This window comes from Nanorana parkeri, unplaced genomic scaffold (assembly GCF_000935625.1).
Source record: "Nanorana parkeri isolate BGI_ZX_2015 unplaced genomic scaffold, ASM93562v1 scaffold327, whole genome shotgun sequence".
Classification (NCBI taxonomy): Eukaryota; Metazoa; Chordata; class Amphibia; order Anura; family Dicroglossidae; genus Nanorana; species Nanorana parkeri.
Window position 1 is genome coordinate 533,096 of NW_017306595.1, and position 21,454 is coordinate 554,549.

General features: G+C 43.9%; 1 protein-coding gene across 1 annotated transcript in view; it reads right to left on the bottom strand.

The window, feature by feature from the left end:
- TMEM171 (transmembrane protein 171) overlaps positions 1 to 5,907 on the bottom strand; it is a 9,657-nt gene extending 3,750 nt beyond the window's left edge. Inside the window, exon 1 of the mRNA XM_018558236.1 lies at positions 5,240 to 5,907. Coding sequence (XP_018413738.1) covers positions 5,240 to 5,867 — 628 coding nt within the window. The 5' untranslated portion in view covers positions 5,868 to 5,907. The remainder of the gene's footprint in view (positions 1 to 5,239) is intronic.
- Between the last annotated feature and the right edge of the window lie 15,547 nt (positions 5,908 to 21,454).

The window sequence follows — 21,454 nt, forward strand, 5'->3', positions numbered from 1 at the left end:
TTTTTGCAGGCTGGCTGGTGAGTGTGCTTGGAAATTGTTTTGTCTTTGTTCTGTGTAAAGCCTTTCCATGTGCATCTGGCTTCAAAGCTAGTTATGTGTGTTTGCCATTTGTTGCACTTGTGTGTTTGTGGAGACACAACAACTTACTAGCACACACAACGGTGGCTCCATAGGGCCCTGCAAGGGGAAGGAGCCACCCTAAAACAAGTCATTATGGCCAGTGCTCACGGGACCAGGTGATTCTACAGGAAGATAAAACTTTTAAACATCAAAGAGCAGCATTCATTGTAGGTGATTTCATCAGCATTTCAAATAGCTTAAAAACCCTTTGACTTTAATATCACTTTAATTTATATTGTATACAACACACAAAACCAATGTATTAATAAGGAAGCAGGGTAAAGGGAAGTAGTCGAGTCTGATGCAGAAGGCAGAGATGGATTGAAACTAGTGGCTGATTAAGGGTGTCACATGACCCTCTCTAGACAAATGAGGCTAAAGGCTGGAGAGGGTAGAAGGTGGAGGTCCATAGAGAGCATCCTGCTTCGAGCAATAGATTTTGGCTTTAATGTTCAACTTTGTAAACATGTAGCATGGTTATGGAGAAAATAGGAGGAGTCTGCACAGGATGATCATTCATGTTTGCCTAGGGCAACAAGAGCATTAAATGCCAGAGTTTCTACATACCAGGATCAGTTCATTTACAATCCATGTTTGACAATAAACAATTCAAGTGAGAGAAGTAACACTTTACAGTAGATACCCAGAAAAATGGGTAAGAACAGGCTGATACGTCAAAGAGTAAAGCAAAGAAAGTGTGAAAATTACTGCTTATTCTACGATCGCCTGGACAGGTATGTTGGTACCTCTAGAAAAGAGTATGTAGCGCTCACCCCTGAAGGAGCTGCCAGAATAACCAAAGGTCACCCATAGCCTGCCTAGGGATATTAGTAACCAGCTGCCCCATTAGCATTAACCGCCCTCTTCTAGTGACCCACAGAGCTGAGTTCTAGGCAAAGTAGCTCATGCTAAAGAACTTTATTAAGATTCTTGAACTGGGAGAGAGGGTTTAGGGAATCCTAGACATCCAGGGAAACAGGTATAGACTCCAGACTCACAGTCCCTTGTAGTATTCCAGTGCAGATCCAATAAGAGCACATGCTGACACTGGGTAGAAAAGCACAGTTGAATAGGGACTGGCACAAAATCTTCAGTGGGAGAGACATCAGACTTGCTCCTGAGGTCCTCTCTGTTACAGGCACCTCCAGCAGCTTTAAACCTCCCTGGTTTTTCTCCTCCAACAATAGTAGAAGCCTCCTCCAGACTTGAGGCCTAACGAAACACTTCCCGCACTCAAGTGTTTCCACCCCCATTACTAGCCCGGGGGCAGGCTGGACAGCACCCCAACCTGTACTAATCCATGGCTGGAAACAGACTTAGCACATGGAATTTCCGTGGAGTATATATGCCCTGTACCAGCATGCAACACTGGCACTGAGAGGCCTAGTGATTGACTGATGGACTTCACACACACTCACAGTGTCCCTCATTGGCTGCCACAAACTGCAGCAGAGTCACACTCCACTCAGGCAGATACAATCAATGCCAGAACACCTGGAATTAACCAGATAAATGCCAACTATAATTCAACCAGACTGATTACGTTTCTAGTAGCCACCTCACAAAAAGGTGATGGGGGCTAGAATTATAAATCATTAGATCATGGTCATAGCAGGAATTTACTGGAAATGACCTGGCAATACCAGATTTTGGATCCAGTTCCTGAATGGTAAAAAACAAAACAGACCTAAAACAACTGTTAAAATAATTTGTCTCTACCTAAAAAGTGACCTTAGAGTGTAAATAAATAACTACATTAGGGAAACAAAGTTCTAACCTCCCCTGTGGGCAATATAGTGCCCATGTATGTAGATGTTGACAGACAAAATGGTGTATTGGGAATGGTTAAAACATAAAGGGACGATACAAGTAAAGGGAACCTGTATATGTTAGCCATAACAACTAGGTGTTTGTTTGGCTCTGTAAGCTGTAGTAGGCAAAAAGACGGCTGGAATATGACTGTATACTATGGGCAAGACCTGCAAACTTGTTTCCTTCAGTTTCTGCAAGCGAGGCTCTAGATCATTTGACTGAAATTGCTCATCTGTACTTCTAGTCTTAGTTTTGAAAACAAAACAGTTGGTTACATAAGAACAATCACTAGGTGTGTTCTGCAGCAATTAGGTTACGCATACTATTGTCGGTTTGCAGTCATAACACACATTCACCAAGTGCACACAGGTACAGATTGGGAAAAAAGGTTATTGTGTAGCCGTTGCTCTGGAACATCGGGTACTGCTAACCAACTTGCTTTTCTCTGTTCATAGAACAAGCTAACTATACACGCAACATGAATATGAAATGACCATAGACTGTGGAAGAAGTGCAAGTTGAGGGAAGAACATGCACACACAGGAGGATGGATCAAGAAACGAGAGGTCCCTTGTATGATGCCAAAATCTTGTGTGCAGCAGACTTATGCAGTTGAGGCTTCATCGCTCTCTGGAAGAGTAGTGTCATCTAATGCATAGCTGTGGATCTGGCAAAAAGTCAGTTAGGTACATTTATAAAACAGACCAGTCAGTCTTTTATGGAGCCAATATTTTGTTGAGTAGGTCTCCACAACTGACCAGTTCCAGGTCTTGTACATCTTCCTTTATATAAAACCGGCCTAGCAACATCAGTTATTACAGATGGGACCCATGCGGCCTTCTGGCATGCACAGGATCATATAAATCAAATTATTACAGGGTGTTTCACAAAAGGGTGAAGAGTTTGGAGAAGGCCGGAGAAGTGAACACTCTAGGACAACATAGCTGAACTGGAAAGTGAGCTGAATTGGAGAATTTTTCCAAAATCAGCTATGTTGTCCTAGATTGTTCACTTCTCCTGCCAAACTCTTCACCCTTTTGTGAATAGACCTGTTAAAATTCTGGAGGATAAAACTGAATCTTGGGTATGTTGTTGTTTCTTCTCTAAATAACCAGTCAGTTCTGGTTTAAGACAGTTGTGATACATATTATGATGGCACCCCCATGATCACTGCTCATGCCTGTTGTCTGCCATGAAGTAATATGACAAGCCAAAAAGGAACATGCACGCCTCATCAGCAAGTCCCTGTTGGTCATCTTGTTGCATTTTTAACCGTCTTTATGGCTGCATGAAAGTTTTTAATTTGGCAGAACTAAAAGCAACTCTACTGTCAGATGCATAACAATTATACCATGGGGTCAATTCACAAAGCTTATTTTCTTCATTTCGGCCGTTATTTCATTGATATCGCTTGTTATATAGTTGAGTGTTGCAAATAGCTATCCAAGTGCTACAATGGTCACAGTAGATGCCAGATGATACAATGGTTACCTCTAGCCATTTTTAGTCCACCACTGAGGTAGCTGAAGTCCTTTATTTGGACTGGGCCAATAAATTGTATGAAGTCTATACTCTTGCTCCTTTGTAACATCTTAAGTAAAATGTGTGCTCATAGGGAGGGGGGGTTTATAGAACTCCGGCAGTCCTGACAAAGGTGTATCATTTCCTCTATACCAGCATTAATTCATTGCAAGCTATGCTTGCAATAGTTGAGCTGCATGTAGCAGTCCTTGACATAACAAAAGATTGATCGGAATCTGAATTTCTACTGGCAATAGTCTCCTGAATTCTAGTGGTGAATCACAAAGCAATTCCAACATTAAAACGTTTAAAAGGATGTGACCCTCCAATGAAGGTGACATGACAATCAGTGTTTAAATGTGTCTTGATAGTAATCCCAAAAGTTGCATGTGAATTTATGTATCTCCAATGGGTGTCCATAACCTATACCGCGAGGGCCAAACCACAACACTTTTGCATTGCAGTACTTAGCATGTGACCGAGACCTATTTGCTTTGCCAGTGCAAATGTTTGGTCAAGCTCTGCAGGAAGTCAGCACTGAACAGTGCACAAAGAGCGCACATATCTTTTAGGTTTTATCCGTGCTGGCAATGTTCTTCTACACACATTCATACTGCAATATAAGTACATCTTAACTTGATCACTTTTTTTGCTACTTCTGTGGAACTGAAACCCCTATAATAAAGTGTTTTGAGGGGCATGAGCTTCTATCATCTATGTGCCAGTAACGCCTCGTAAATCTTTGATTTGGAATTTGCTGGAATCGTTAGAAAGCATATAATTGCAAAGCGTTTTAAACCCACAGACTGTCAACAACACTTCCCTTGTCCATTAATAGTTGTCTGTTGAATTTTGTTTGCTTGTAAAAAAGACTTTCTGAATACCAGTCCCATTTTGTATTTTCTCTGTGTTTCATGTCTGAACATCTCCCATTCTGCTTCTCTGTTATCAGAAGAATCCTATTCTCACCACCACAGAAGCGTAAACCAGCTGGCTTTATTGTGCTCATAGTAAAGCTAGTAAAGTAAAGCCAGAAGAAGATGTGAAAGAACAAATAGGGCAGAGAAATGCATATTCATAAATAAGACTCAGAAACCAGAGTTCCCTCTTCTGGTACACAACATCAATTGCAACTAATAACATTACATTAGTGGTATGCATGCAGAGAACCTAAATATCAAGCTACAGGTTGCTGGTGGACACTTCTCATGGGTTTTATTATAGTCTAGGACAGCCTTTCTCAACCAGTGTGCCATTGCACCCTGGTGTGGCTTCTAGCTTCCTCAGGGGTGCCTCAAAATGTTGTGGTAGTGGGACTGTGTTTGTGATGTGAAGGTGGAAGATTGAGGTGAAGGGGGAACTCTGAAGAGAAGGGGGGGCTGTGATATTAGGGGCATCCGGTGTGAAAGGGGGGCTCCTGAAGCAAATGGAGTCATCCTGGATAACAAACCCACATTTTTGTGTGTTTTTGCATGGGGTCCCCCTTAAAATATCATTTTAGACTGGTGTGCCTTGGGATTTTGCATACTTTGAAAGGGTAATGTGACTGAAAAAACGTTGGGAAACACTGGTTCAGGAAAGCATTCCAATCTCTAGAGGCATGTTGTATTGTGCACATACCTGTGTTACAAGTCACTGCAATGTAATGTTGTGCCCACAGTTTTTTTGTTTTTACAGGAGATACTTATGAAGGTTATTTGCATTAAAAAAAAACAAATAAATATGTATATATATGAAGAACAGCAAAGTTACTTTCTGACTAATATTTCACAACTGTGGTACTCACCTACAGTTATTTGGAAGGGCTCATCTGTTGGTGACTGTGGTTCCTCGTCTATAATTGATTCATTATGATCAGGAGAACTGTTCCTCTTCTTTATATGAGCCACAACAAAGAAACACAACCCAATCAAGACAATTAAAGGTCCCATTATTTGCAGAGAAAGAAATCCACAGTTCCTATAGGTTGTTTCTGTCCCAGTACCATTTTGGCTTGGGGGACCAGCACCACATCCAGGTAACCAAACACCCAGAATGCTAATCAGTATTCCACATGTGACAAATAAAAAGCCAAATATTAAAAACTGAACAAACTGGCGGCTTTCACCACAGAGAAAGAAGCTGTCTGGGTCAGTCTGATCGCCTTCTGACTGTCTTCTTCTGGCCTCAAGCCTGGCTCTAGATCTTGCCAGCACCACGGAAGCCAGTCCTATCACTGCAAGGGCAGGCCCCAATACCTTGAAAGTCATGCTGCAATTGACGAGATTATCCGACTGGCAGGACTGAAATCCAAAGATGGAGAGGAGGAAACCGGCGCAGAAGAGCATCACTCCAAATACAAACATGAAGAATATAAACCTGGAGGTCCGTCCGGCATTGTTGGAGCCAAATGGGAAGGAGAAGAAAGGCTGCATTTTTATGGAGAGTTTGTCCAATCTGCTCCGAACAGTGAAATATTACCTGTTAGGAAAAATGAATGCTTTTATTAGACAAAGAAAGTAGATAATCTTTTCATATGCACTTTGCCTTGGGGCAGATATTTACTATACAGTTTTCTCTACTATGACCAGTCTGAGCATCACTCAGGAATATTGTGCACTTGAAACGCTAACAATAAAAAGTTTTGTTTTTTTCAAGCAGATCAATAAATTGCATGCAAAGAAAAAGATTCACCTGATTGATAGATTTACACTGAGTGGCCAGATTATTATGACCACCCCATCAGTACTTCGTTGGGCCACGAGATGACTTCGTTGGGCCGCCTCGTGACTCCATGAGATGTTGAAAGGTGATGCGAGGAATGATGCAAGGAATGATGCAAGGAATCTGACACTGCACTGTTGCCCTTCTGTTGTCTTGTACCAGTCTTGCCACTCTCCGTTCTGCCCTAACATTGACTAGTCGCTGACGGCCACAATTCGCACGTTCAGACCCAGATTTTCGGCTGACAGTCCAGTCTTTAAACACTTTAACAGCTGCTCTTGAACATTCAATGAATTCTGCTGTTTTGCTGATACTCGCTCCATGGCTCCGAGCGCCAATAATCATCCCACGTTCAAAGGCTGTTAAATCGCGTTGTTTACCCATATCTTCAGAAACAAAATCACTTCTACTGTCGTGGTAAACAACCTGCTTCCCTATTTATAATGGTCTGGCCCTCTAGCAACTTCAGCGCGAAATTATAGCTAATTTGCCTACAAACGTCAGGTGGTCATAATAATCTGGCCACTCAGTGTATATGTCCAACCTTATGTTTTCTGGGAGCACAACATATTTCTGAAATGATCAACCTACTCATAGGTACAACTGCATACTGCCATTACTGTCCCTTCCATCTGAAAATGATAGTTGGATGGGTGTCATGATTACTTTCAGCCTTCAATTATTTTAATGTCTTTATGACTTTCCAGATCTGCAAACTTGTTCCAGACCAGTGACAAAGTATTCAAGCTGATGAATCAGCATAACAGCCAGCAACTGCCATTTTTACAAGATGCCATCAATGACTGCCCTCCATATTTCTCTCATGAGATATTTACTTTAAGCCACTACAAAGCAGAGGACCTAGAAGATTTCTGTAAAGAACTGCAGCAGGACTTGCTTCCAGGTATAAAATATATACTTACATTGGGCCAAGCTGGACAGCAAACAAAAAAAAAAAGCAAACTAGTTGCAGATAAACTTTCCTTTCCAAACCTGGATGAAGCTGCTAGAGACCGGAAAGCATGGAAATTACAAATCAAACAATTGAAGTAACAATTGGCAACAACATTTTTAGCTCAATCTTTTTTACCCAGCCAAATAAGTTCAGAGAGACGATTACCTCTTGTAGTCAGAAGAGACTTTACCCATTTAAGGGTATAAAGTCACACTGTCATACTTTTAAGAGCTTTATAAACATTCTAAGTATACAGCAGCCGGGATAACAGCACTATAAAAACAAGGTATAAAAATACAAGTCACCAAACCAGTTTAAAAAACGATGGGCATGTCCACCTGAAAAGAACATGTGCTGAGTAATATGTGTGCTTTCATTGATGACCCCCCTAATGTAGTTGCCTGGCTGTCTATGGTTTCATTGACTCAAGACAAATACACTATCAGAGCTCCATCAGTATTGAAGCCACTAGATCAGCGCCACAGCCATAAAACTCGCATTACTGGAAAAGCAAACTCAGTAGTGGTGGCCCTCATATTTTTCTCAGTGCAGGTTCTCTATATAATATAATATAATATTTCAGGGGAATTAACTTAAAGGGTATCTATGGTCCAACAATAGTATTTCTGTATTACCATAAGTTCTATCCCGCTCCTAATAACCATATCCAGCTAGATGTTTGTAAATGGAATTTTATCGCAACTCTCTCAGAGCCTGCAGTCTGAATTACAACTCAACGTCTGGGCAATGCAACATTATCACTGCTTGTTGGAAGCAATGCATGATGGGATATGTAGTCTTGAGAAATTGATATTCCATCAGAACCAGCAGCAGGGAAAGAGATGCAAAGCACACTGGGGATCCAGGAAGTTGGTGAAAGTGATGAGCAGACGGAAGGCAGCACTCACTACATGAACGAGATTTTTTTAAAGTAAACTTTGATTGCGTTATCAAAAGCAACTCTATTAGGTATTCCCATTACAATGTGAGGTTATAAGAGAATAATATATGCTAGGACTTGACAACTCCTTTAAAGTATATGTAAACCCTTAAAATACACTTAACTTATTTGCCCCCCTTTGGTCTGTATAGAATTGAATGTGCTTTGTTACATCTGTTCAATAATTGGCATTAAAAATGCCGATTTCATACTGCCAAAAATCCAGTAAGCTCCTAACTTCTTGTGCCGTCACTGCACTTATCAGCCTCATCAGTTCTCAGCCCTACCTAATTCACTTGTATGGACTACAGAACACCTCCCCTTATATTTTGGAAATGCCAGGGGAAAGTGTTCCGTAGTAATACACTTCTTGTCCAAGGGTGACAGTGCTCCATAGACGCAGTGCAGTTGTCACCCTAGGACAGATCACCAGATGAAAATAAAGCAAATTGGATCATGTTTTTCGTTTTTGGGTTTCGAAGAACTGTAGGTCTGTAGGACATTTATAAATGTACACACTGCTCCCTCACACTTGACAGCTGAAATCCCAGTCTGCAAAGCTGAAGTCATTGGCTTCTGCTTGAATTAGCACTACCAACGTCTGCAACCAATAGCATTAGAGCTTCTTACCACCATTGTTGTGGATCACCCCACCACCCACCCCCAAACATGAACATTACTTCCATGATCTATAGCAAGCATTTTATACAGCCTGTGATGCCCCAGGCAGTGAATACGGGGGGGGGGGGGGTTTACCAAGCAAACCAGCTTTTAGGATACAGAGGCTGGAGGTGTGGGCAGTGGCCGAACTACCATTACAGCAGCCCGAGCAGCCACTATGGGGCCTGGGGCAGAGGGGGGCCCAGTCAGGAGCAGGAAGGAAAGATGAGGTGCAGGTGTCTTTAAAGCAGACCTTTACCCCCTATGACTGAAAATCACATCAGCAGGCAGCACTACATGCGCATATGAAACCATCTTACATTCATTACCTAAACAAACATTTTTTTATTTTACTTACAATTTATTTCATCCACTTCCTGGTCCACTTTGGCACACATTATGTGATGTGCCCAAGCATTGCATCCTGGGAAGGTTACATCAGCAGAGCATTGCTGGGAAATCTCATCTGTACTCTCATGAGATCTCAGGGAAAGGCACTTTCCTCCCCTGAGATGATGTACATGGTCACATGTCCTAGTCACATGTGCCAGAGTTCCAGGAAGTAAATGGAGAGCTAGTAACCTGCCCTTAGTTAAAATGGCCACTGCCAGAAGACTGGGGAAGAAAAGAGTTATGCAAAGTATGCAAAGAGTAAAAAGCCGACACTTATCTAGAAGTGTGTGCTTTTAGATTGTCATTATTAAACATTTCTAAAGGGGGGTTTGTTGTTATTTTGAGGATATGGGTTTTGGGGTGAAGTAGACTGAGGCAGAGTGGGATCATGTTCTGCAGGTATACCACATGTGACCTGTAGGCTGGGGGACAGAGAGAACTTGGATCAGTCTGGCATGGAGGTTATCATTTCTATACTGCCACACCAATAAAAGCTGGGAAAGGGGGAGTTATAATTTGTATTGTATGGGCAGACCCATATCAGATTTTGCTGTGGGGCCCTATGATTTCTAGTCATGCCCCTGGGTGTGGGGGAATTACTTTTTTTCATTTTACACAGTGACTTAACTTAAAGCTGAATCCAGCCTTCCCTTCAGCCTTGCACAGTTGTACCGGATCCTCTCCTTTACTGAGATTGATTACTCTGAATTAACTGCACTCTGTGAGCTTCTCCAAGTGTGCATTAAAAGTTGCAGTAAGTCAGATAGAGACCACCTTATTTCCTGGCTGGAGGACATCCAGCATCATCTAGCTCTTTCCTCTCTGGCCTGACTGTCCCTGGCCCGCCCCTTCTATTCATTGGACTCCTGTTCTTTTATCATGGAGGCGCAGCATCACATGTAGGTGTTATGTAGGGTAGTCTCCATGTAAATGTAGCCCACTCCTCCAGACTGATATCTACCCATTCAGCCTACGGACGGAAGGGAAAAGTCTTTCAATTGCCCCATCAATGCTAAACAGCGTGGATGAAGGTATCTTCCCTGCCAGCTATTGGATTCTGACAGCAGGCACCCATGGCTGTCATAATACTGGCTGCAGTCACTATTCGGCTGACAATTTTACATCCAGATCCTACAACAACGGTCGATTGAAAAATGAACTTCTGTCAAGTCAGGTGGTGACGCCAGGGCCACGCACAGCTCAAATTGTGGCAGATTTAGCAAGGAATGGATGAAATTCAATCCGTGTTTGGCCAGCATAGGTCTCTCCAGACATACGGAAGATTTGATGTTCTCTGTGAAGCTTTGCACATAGCATATCAGTATTATATAAATTAGTACAAAACACAGCTATGGATTATTTGAAGTGCCAAAGCTTTGTTCTTCAGTTTTGGAAAAAGTAGAAAATGGCTAAAACAGATTATTTCACTGTGTTCTACTGGGGGGGATTTCCCTTCCTGTCCCAGAGACTCAACAGGAAGTGAGAGGAAATCTCCCCAAAGTGAGTGGAATTCACATTGGTCACTGAAACAGGTGTCCCCATTGGGAAGTTCGCCCTTCACTTCCTGCTCTGATGACAACTCGAAAACCTTGAATTTCCCCTCATTATCTGTCTTGGTGATGGTGGTCACCAGGTCAAATAGAGGGCTGAATCTCCCCAGTGTGGGCACAGACATCAATAAAACCTAACAGAGGGTCTAACTCCTCCACTATTCAAAACAAAGGAAAAATGGTTTGCATTTTCAAATACTTTAAAGTGACACTGAGCTCAGGAGTGAAATCTGAAAAATACATTTAAGTACCTTAACTATTAACAGAAATGTTTCTTATTTGTGTATCACTCGGCTGTAGAGCCTCAAATCATCTCTGAATAGGTGCTGACGCCGTCCTTCCTTCTGGAGAATGGCTACTTTTGTTCCCCATGGTCCCTGTGTGTGTTGTAAAGTAGCCACCTCTCCAAGCTCGCTCCTGTGATAGACTACAGTCTCAGTACAAATTAGTAAACTAATCATAGTTACATAGTATTTGAGGTTGAATAAAGACATTAGTCCATCAAGTCCAACCTATTAGGATCTCATTCTAGGAGTACACAGAGTGATGACATCATGACATCAGAGGCCATCACAGGAGCGATCTTGGAGCGGTGGCTACTTTTGCTCCCCACGGTCTCTGGCAGCTGTCAGCTTTATGAAATTATCTCCTGACATTCACCTTGAGAACAAGATGGACATAACCTGACCTCATGCAACAATGATGGATGTTCCCCCTTAACACTGGGAGCTGAATATGTCTTCCTCATCAGGTCAGAGTGATCCAGTCTTATAGAAAGGCTACATTTCATTGTATGTTGCACCCATATACAGGATGTAACATGAAACATAGTCACAACGCCAGCTGCCCATCAGCTCCCTCCCCCATACCTGAATCATGGGGTCCTTCTCCCCACAGGCTCCTGTCAGTTTTTGAATTTGGCTCCACCCACACAGCCTCATCATCCATTCCCAGATACTTTGATAGGATCTATGAATGGAGGGACTACAAGTCCCATCAGCCTCCACAACAAAGGGACTTGTAGTTCTCAATGGCATGACGTCACTGCACTTCTAGTCCATTTATTCTTCCTCCCATCCATGTTACTGAATGTCCATAGTGAGGTACAAAAATGGACGGGAGGCAGAGTCTGCAGAAGCCAGAGCATTGCACCTGTGATCCACTGATCCCGGTTGCAATGCTTTCCTGGCTCCAGTACAGAAAAATAATACAAGTTTTCTTTTCTGAAGGAGTGTGCATTTATGATTTGTTTTGTAAAAGGTGGAGTGTAGCTTTAAGATATAAAACACAGTTATACGCCAGTAACACACAACAAGTAGAATTGTCCCCAGATCACTGGAAGGTCAGATCACAATTTTATGGCTGGCTTCTCCTTTCTGAATACACTTATATCTGATCCAATAACATGGCAACAAAGTAATGTCCAGACTTCCCTCCCCTGTACTGATAAATCAGCTTCTCACCCTGATCCAGGGAAGAGTGCAGAGCCTCCTACGATGTGTCCAGACTCCATGGAGTGTAGATCCAGAGGAAACCCTCTATACTCCGAGCACCAGAAACACCTGAACCCAGCCCTCTACCTGATCACACCTCCCATCCCCCAGACCAATGGAACAACCAGGTGTGTGTCAGACAAAACTGTCAGCTGGGCGGTGCAGCTATGTACACTCCGAGCCCTGCATAGGACAGAACACGGATCATAGGATCATCCAGAGGGGACAGGACACGGATCATAGGATCATCCAGAGGGGACAGGATACAGATCATAGGATCATACAAAGGGGACAGGACACGTATCATAGGATCATCCAGAGGGGACAGGATACAGATCATAGGATCATACAGAGGGGACAGGACACGGATCATAGGATCCTATAGAGAGGGGACAGGACACAGATCATAGGATCCTATAGAGGGGACAAGACACAGATCAGAGGATCCTATAAAGGGGACAGGATACAGATCATAGGATCATACAGAGGGGACAGGACACGGATCATAGGATCATACAGAGGGGACAGGATACAGATCATAGGATCCTATAAAGGGGACGAGACAGGGATCATAGGATCCTATAAAGGGGAGAGGTCATGGCTTATAGGATCGTATAGAGGGGACAGGAGATGGCTTATAGGATCATGCAGAGGAGTCAGGACAAGGATCATAGAATCATATAGAGGGGACAGGACATGTCTCATAAGATCGTATAGAGGGGACAGGACACAGATCATAGGACTGTATAGAGGGGACAGGACACGGATCATAGGATCCTATAGCGGGGACAGGACACAGCTCATAGGACCACCATGAGTGACTCACTGATAGGGGACAGGAGATGGCTTATAGGATCATGCAGAGAAGTCAGGACAAGGATCATAGAATCATATAGAGGGGACAGGACATGTCTCATAAGATCGTATAGAGGGGACAGGACACAGATCATTTACCCGGGACTATTTAACAGGACACTCTAATGATGCACAACAACCTGCTAGTTGACATACATATATAACTACGCATTTGGTACGCATGACAGACACATAGTTCATGTCACAAGCTTTGGACTGGGGCTTTTGAGCTATGGCTGCTCAGATGATCTTTTATGACAAAGTTAAAGCTCTGGTCCTACCATTAGACATGTGACTGCTTTCATTATTTATAACAGGTTTAGAATCATCCCTTCTTTTTGTTATGCTGGATTTACTGTATACCTCAATGTGTCATGTGACCATGCCTACGTTTAGCAGCATGTAACTGATTATGTCATCTATTATGCATACAAGATTTGTTCCTTTATGTTGACCTGAGCCAGCCTGAATATGATGATTTTCAGATCGGACTCAGTCACCTCCTATAAGAGCCGCCGACCACATTTACGAATGCGCGTACACATGCGTTGCAATGCTTATCTATGAACCTTACACAATAGGATGGAACGTGGCCATGACTAACAGACTGCATTTCAGCCTGACCCACTATACTGATGAGGGGCGGTACTTGCAGAACAGGAGTGTGTGACCTATGGGCCGATGGGAGGAGTATTGCAAACACACATCTGGCTGAATTTCTACATAGAAATGACCGGATTGCATCGATAATATTATGATCCGTGTCATCGCATGGCTCCAAAACGACTTTGTTTTTTCCATATAGGGTTTTACAGGATGACATCTGAAACAGGATGTGATGATAGCATGACATCAGGGGACGGGACTATGTGTTTTGGTTGATGGGTGAGTGCACTGGTGTATATATTGTCAACACTTTTTCTGTAATTGTATCACTTTTGATTGCCTGATGAAGGGACTTCACGTTGCCACGCACGGTGATATGACCTGCGAGAATGAATAAAAGGATTTCGTTTTGAAGGAAGCCTGGACTGCTGGTGATCATTTTTCTGTTTTGCACGTATTTGGCGGCGCCATCTGCGGCCACTTCAGCACCCCCCGCCCCCCACATGGGGCTTCTCGGTCAGGAGTGCGGTGGGACTCTCTATTTGACTGTATAGAGGGGACAGGACACAGCTCAAAGGAACATATAGAGGAGGGGACAGGACACGGATCATGGGACTGTATAGAGGGGACAGGACATGTCTCATAGGATTGTATAAACTCTATACGATCCTGTGAGAGACAGCGAAAGTCTGTTCACCAATCTCCTCCCAGCTGAATGAACCCAGAAGGGACGATGATTTTGTCACGTCCAGTTTCTGAGACCAGTTTCAGAAACCAGAAGTTTTGCAGGATCTGTGCTTGCTTAGCTTCAGTGAGATACAAAGGTGACAGGTTTCTAATAGACCCTTAATGTGTCCTTGAAGAGACCCTGCACACGTGCCGCTCAGTGCACAGGAAAAACAAGTTGCTGACATGCAGCAAAAAGCTTTTATGGCAGCTTTTAAGGGCCCACTCACATTGGTTCCATTCGTTGCAATTCGTTTTTCAATGGATGCTAACAGAACAGTACCAAAAAGTGAATGGGTGTGAATGGGGCTAGTTCACAGCACTCAGTTCTGCTGCGATGAAAAAAAGTAGAACATGCACTACTTTTTTGCAGCACAACGTAACGAAACGGATCCGGTGGGAACTAGCTTCGTCACACCCATTCATTTTTTGGTGCCATTCTGTTATCATCCATTAAAAAACTAATCGCAATGCAACGGAACCAGTGTGAGTGGGCCCTTAAAAGTTTTAAAATAAAAAATTGCTGATCAGCAGGCTTTCTATGACAGAAGTGGTTGTGTAAGTTTCTGCTGCCAGTCAGCAATTTGTTTTTCCGGTGCCCTGAGCTGCGCATGTGTAGGTCCACTTTAAGGAGACATTAAAAGAGAACTATGGGGTAACCTTTTTATCCCATAGTTCTCTTTAGGGTCACGGGAGGACATATACTAACCTCCTCCTGGGACCCAAAGCTCAGTATATAGTGAGCTACAGCACACTATATACTGAGAGCGCCGCAGCCGGGACGGATACCGACAATGCTGTCGAGATCCACCCAGCTACGTGAGTGACAGCTGGCTTTGCTTATATAGAGGCAGAGCCAGCTGTGCCTGCCCCCTCCCATGTCCGTTCTTCCAGTCAGTGCTGGAGGATCGGGGAGGGGGGAATGCCTGCGGGAAGCGGTGACTGCCAGTCACCACTCTCTGCAGGTAGATGATCAGAAAGTGAGCGAGCGACGGTATGCGTTCGCCCACTTCCTGATCTATAGAGTCGGCGTATATCAGTTTCATTGTCACAGGTCGGCTCGAACTATGAGGGTGAGTGAAAATCACTCACCTCATAGTTCTCCTTTAAGAGTCTATTAGACCTCTAATGTCCCCTTTACAGCCCACTAAAGCTAAGCAAGCATAGATTACACAAAACTACTGGTTTCTGAAACTGGTCTCAGAAACCGGATGTGACAAATCATTATCGCTTCTGGGTTCATTCAGCAGGAAGGAGATTGGTGAGCAGACTTTCGCTGGTCTCTCTCCTCTCTTTATGCTAACACGCTGGTCATGCTGGTCCTGGACCTGCAGGAGTGGCAGCAGAGCCCAGGAAACAGGGCGGGGGGTATTGGGGGGGGCATGTTTATGAGCCCAACTATCGGCTTTACACACTCCTGGATATAATAGTATGTTTACAGGACTCCTCTGCTGTTGACATATGTCATACATGGGCGGCAGTGACAGGGCTGCACCTCTTTTACTGCTTCCTAAGAATTTGTCTGTTGTCCTTAGTCTGGGCACAGGCTTTCTAATCTGGCCTTGCCATCAGGCCAATTCATTATTTTCTGAAATTCCTACAAAAGCTGCAAAGCCGGTGTCATTTTTATATTTTATGTAAACTTTGCAAAATATGTTCAAAGTTTACAAAACAAAAAGTAAAAGAACAATGTGGGTCGTGTAGCTTGTTTGATGTCATATACTTACCTATACATGTAACTCTCTGTGTCCATAAATGTCACATATTTCTTTATAGTAGTGACTGGGACGTATCCCTTTATAGAAGTGACTGGGACGTATCCCTTTATAGCAGTGACTGGGACATATCCCTTTATAGCGGTGACTGGGACGTATCCCTTTATAGCGGTGACTGGGACGTATCCCTTTATAGCGGTGACTGGGACGTATCCCTTTATAGCGGTGACTGGGACGTATCCCTTTATAGCGGTGACTGGGACGTATCCCTTTATAGCGGTGACTGGGACGTATCCCTTTATAGCGGTGACTGGGACGTATCCCGTTGTAGCGGTGACTGGGACGTATCCCTTTATAGCGGTGACTGGGACGTATCCCTTTGTAGCGGTGACTGGGACGTATCCCTTTGTACCGGTGACTGGGACGTATCCCTTTGTAGCGGTGACTGGGACGTATCCCTTTATAGCGGTGACTGGGATTTCTCTTGTGACCTCCAGACATCCCAAGTCTCCCAGACGGTCCTGGAGGCTCCCGGACACCCGCAAGAGAGACATTTTATCCCGGAAAGGATTGAAACCTTCGGCGGTCTGATGTCAAACTAAAAAAACCCAGAGAAGGTACCTCCCTGAAATGAGAACGTACCTCCCTGAAATGAGAACGTACCTCCCTGAAATAAGGTTTTGCAGGTTGGGATGTCTGGACCTCTAATGCTCAGAAGAGCAGCCAACGCCATTGTTGTTTATGAGCCTCGGTCAGGGTTCATTTTCATACGACATGCACTGTACATACCGGGCATATTTCAAAGGTCGTTGAGGAACTGTGATTTGTTTATCTTCATAGAGATTGCAGGATAATACATGGGAAACCCTCTGTGCGTGAAAACAAAGACAAATTATCAGACTTTAAAGAGGAAGTCCAGGAATTGTAAAAAATGAAGCCTTGCAGTGGGGCTACCCCGGCACAGCAACGGTTGTTTTGGTCTAGGGGCTATAATAAAGAAGATATTCTCTCCTGATCCTCGGTCACACAGTTTTTTTTTTCCACCAAGCTCTAGCAGACATTCCACTGCCAGAGCGGAGGAGGAGAGAGGTGGGTACTGACTGCTGCAGGACCAAGGACCAGAAGCGCATATCTTCTTTAACTACTTGCTGACCGGGGTGTTAAACCCCCTTGCTGTCCAGGCCATTTTTTAGTATTCAGCGCGGCGGTACATTGATATTTATTCCGTCATACAACACTGTACTGAAATGAACCTTATACCATTTTTTGGGGACAGATAGAGCTTTCTTTTGGTGGTATTTAATCACCACTGGGGTTTTTATTTTTTACTATACAACAACATTTTTTTACTGAAAATGTTAAGAAAAACCTGTTTCCCTACGTTATGTTAACAAACATTTATTATCACCCAATTTTTTGGTAAAATATAAAAGTCGGGGTCACGCCAGGTAAATAGACACCAAACATGTGATGCCTTATAATTGCGCATGCCTGCAAAATACAATGCCCAAAATTGACCATAGGCAACGCTTTAAAAGCTTTTACTGCTCATCAGTTTAGTGGCCCTAGAACTATTGCTCTCATTCCGACGTTAGCGGCGATATGTAACATGTGTGCACGTCGACGCACCCAACGCATGTTTGCGTGTGTATGTAGGGGCGAGGGACTTTTCATTTTTTGTGTGTTTTTTTTATGCTTCTTTAACTTTTTTTACACTTAAGTTTATTGGTATCACATAGGGGGAAAAGACGCTTCCTATGTGATAGCCAATTTACGTGACTGGTCCTCTTTATGGAGACAACAGGGGTCTCCAAGACCCCCAGAGAAGCTGATGAAGCAGATGTGCTTCTGCAGTTTCTGTAGCCGGGAATGACAGCTGAATGTGGAAGCGATGTCATATACATCACTTCCTGCATTCTGAGATCAGAGAGAGATTGTGTACTGAGCTCCCTCTGATCTCCAGTGACAGAGCAGCCGTGCCGGTCCCAGCCCGCACCTGTTATAGCGGATCTCGGGACCAGCAGCAGCAGAGGTGGGGGGGGGCGAACACCCGCACAAAATATAAGCGATCGGGCGTCTCTACAGCTGCCGGAACGCTTGTATTTAAACAGCCATCACCGTCTGTTTAAATTTTAAATAGTTTCCCCACTTGTGCGCACGGGGAAGGACGTCTTAAAACGCCCACCTGCATCTACAAGGCTCCTGTCCGGCAGTTTAGGTACGGCTGCTGGACGGTAGGTGGTTAATTTCAGCCCTAGAGAAAAAACAAGCAGTTAACCCCACTGCAAGGGTTACTTTTTACATTCCTGGAGTTCCACTTTAAAGGATAAGTGCACTTTAAGATAGAGCCTTAATATCTAATGTTGGGCCACTAGAGCCTTAATATCTAACGTTGGGCCACTAGAGCCTTAATATCTAACGTTGGGCCACTAGAGCCTTAATATCTAACGTTGGGCCACTAGAGCCTTAATATCTAATGCTGACCATATACCAGCAGAATTTAATTCATTCAACTTTCTAATAGTTATCAGGGTCACATCAATGATTGTTTGACAACGATTTTCAGGTCGAAGGATGTCAGGCAGGCAGACGGGGCCACACATGGAGCAAAGTTTGGCCAGTTCATCAAGAAAGACCCTACTTCTCTCTACTGCCAAAAGATAGAGAATGAAAAGCGGTTGCCATTTTTGATCTCCTCTGAAAATGCTATGTTATGTCGCTCCTCTGGCTTCAATACTTTCATCTAGGTTAGTTTAGGATAGAACGAGGAGATGCTAGAACCCCTGTTTTACTGCTATGTGGGGCTCAAGATTTCCCCTCACTCACTGTCCAGGGGATAACCTTTCAGCAGACAGGAAGTGAGAGAAAATCTGCACCAGGGAAACAAACAACAACAACAACAACAACAACAACAACAACATAACCTGACAGAGGTTCTAGCATCCCCTACTTAACTTAAAAAGGGATTTTTTTACTTCTGTCTTCTGTTGCTGTTAAAGAGCTTCCCCCTCACTTCCTGTCCTGGGGACAACCTTTTTACCAGACAGGAAGGGACTGATATCTACTAGGGCCTATTCATACTTAAGCATTGCTGTGCATTATTGCACACATGTAACACGCAGTATGACCTGCGTTGCATTTAGGCAGCTGCAAAGTATATGCAGTGTGGAGTGCTGCAGTGCATTTGGCTGTAATGTACAATGCGTTAGGGCGCCGTTCACTGCAAAAAGAGCAGGTGCCTTTCCATGCGTTGTGCAACACACAAATGAGCATGGGCCTTAAAGTTGTATCTTGAAGAAGAACATGATGAACCTGTATTTTGTACCTGAAGGGCTCCCTGAATGCCATACTATGCAGTCCCGTCAAGACTTGCAAGCAAACAAAACAAATATCACACTTCAGCTTTATCTGCTGGTACAGAGTAATCATACCACAGAAATATTTCCTTAATCTCAGGAATGGTTTCACTATCAAGGTGTTTGCAGAACTGGTTTCAGGTATGAGAGCTTTAATGCAGGAAGAAGCTGTCACAGCAATGTAATTCTAGAGCCGTGGTTCTCTACTGCTGGGTCACGACCTAAAAGTGGTGACCTCTAGCCTCCCCCTAGCGCAGCACTCTCAGTTCTTGTACTGAGCAGCAATTCAAATATACTGTATGTCAGCTTGAGGTGGGGTGGGCTAGGGGTATTATTATTATTATTATTATACAGGATTTATATAACGCCAACAGTTTGCGCAGCGCTTTACAATATAGGGAAGACATTACAGTCACAATACAAATCAAGACAAGATGGTAAGGAGGGCCCTACCCGTGAGGGCTTACAATCTAAAAGGGAGGGGGAAGTGATACATGAGGAGGGAATGGCCAGGAAGGAGCTCCAGCCTCATGTGCCCTGTGGAGGTGCCTGGACCGGAGTGACGTCAGGGCCCTCCTTACCATCTTGTCTTAAATTGTATTGTGACTGTAATGTCTTCCTTATATTGTAAAGCGCTGCACAAACTATTGGCACTATATAAATCCTGTATAATAATAATAATATTCTGGCTCCCGGCACCTCTGCAGTAAGGTGCACAAGCAATGCACATTTTTTTGGTGGTGGGGTTCCCCCTTCAAATTCCTACCGGACCTAAAGGACCTGGTTATGACTTATGGGGAGAACCTCACGCACTTTTTTTTTAACTGGTGGTCCCTCCTAACATTCCCATCATTTTTTTTCTGTTTGTTTACATTATTGCGGTGAGAACGGTCTACTTTAGAAGATCATTCTCCCCACTTTGGCTGTATCTTCGGCTCATCCGAACCGAAGCATATTCGTTTGGTTCGGCTAAGTACTTCGGCTGCTGTACGGGCTAGTATGAATATTTAGTGAATAAACACCCTTGGTTAATGCACCCACATAAAAAAAATAAACAAATGTACATTTGATAAATGTTTGCATTGAAGCCTGCTAAACATTGCAACCTTGATCTGTGCATCACGGGTGCTCAGTGTAGTGACGCCACAGCAGTTGTGCTCCATTGAGATCTTCTATAACTCTTTTTTCGCCGGATTTTGCACGTTTTAAAATTTTTTAATGGAGCCTGACGGTGAAGGTCAGGCTACCTTCGCTGGAACGTCGTCCTGAAAGTCGCGATATCCCGGCTGCGCGGATCAGCTGCAAAAGGTATGTCGCTTAGTGTGAATGGGGCCTAAAGGGAGGATGCACAGGTGACCCGAGCAGTGAATTGCTCCAGTCACATCACCCACTCCTCCTCACTATTGCCCGTTCACAAAATGGTTTGTATTTTTTTTGTGAAGAATACAAGGCATTCTGCGATTGGAGGAGTAGAGGAGGGGGCGGGCGTGTGACATAATCTTGCCTCCTCCAATCACAAAATGCTTTTTACTTTAAAAAAAAATACAAGGAATTTTGTGACTGAGAAATAGTGAGGATGCTTGAGTCGCATTGCTCACTCCTTGTAGCTCCTGATAAGATTTTTATAGGAGGAGCCAACATGCTGCAAGGACACAGCTTTTTATTGATGATTTAAGGCCGTGACACACTGCACGTGAAGCCGTGCAGAGCGAAGCGAAGCTCTCCGGCACGGAGCTTCGCGTGCAGTGTGTGAGCTGAGTGCAGTCAGATGATTGACTGCACCTTCAGCCAATCGGCTCGTCTGTAACAACCAGCCAGACGTCGCATCCCGTCGTGCCGGTTTATATGCGCGAGCCAATTGGCTAAAGTTGAAATTGTTCATCTCGGCACGCTCAGCTCTGCGAGCTCTCGCAAGCTGAGGTGCCGAGAAGAAAGTGACATGACACACTGCTCGCAAAGGCAGCGCGCCGCTGCTTCGCGTGCAGTGTGTCACGGCCTTTACTCACCCAGTGCAGTATGTAAATGATCTTTTTCCTGGAGTTTGGCTGT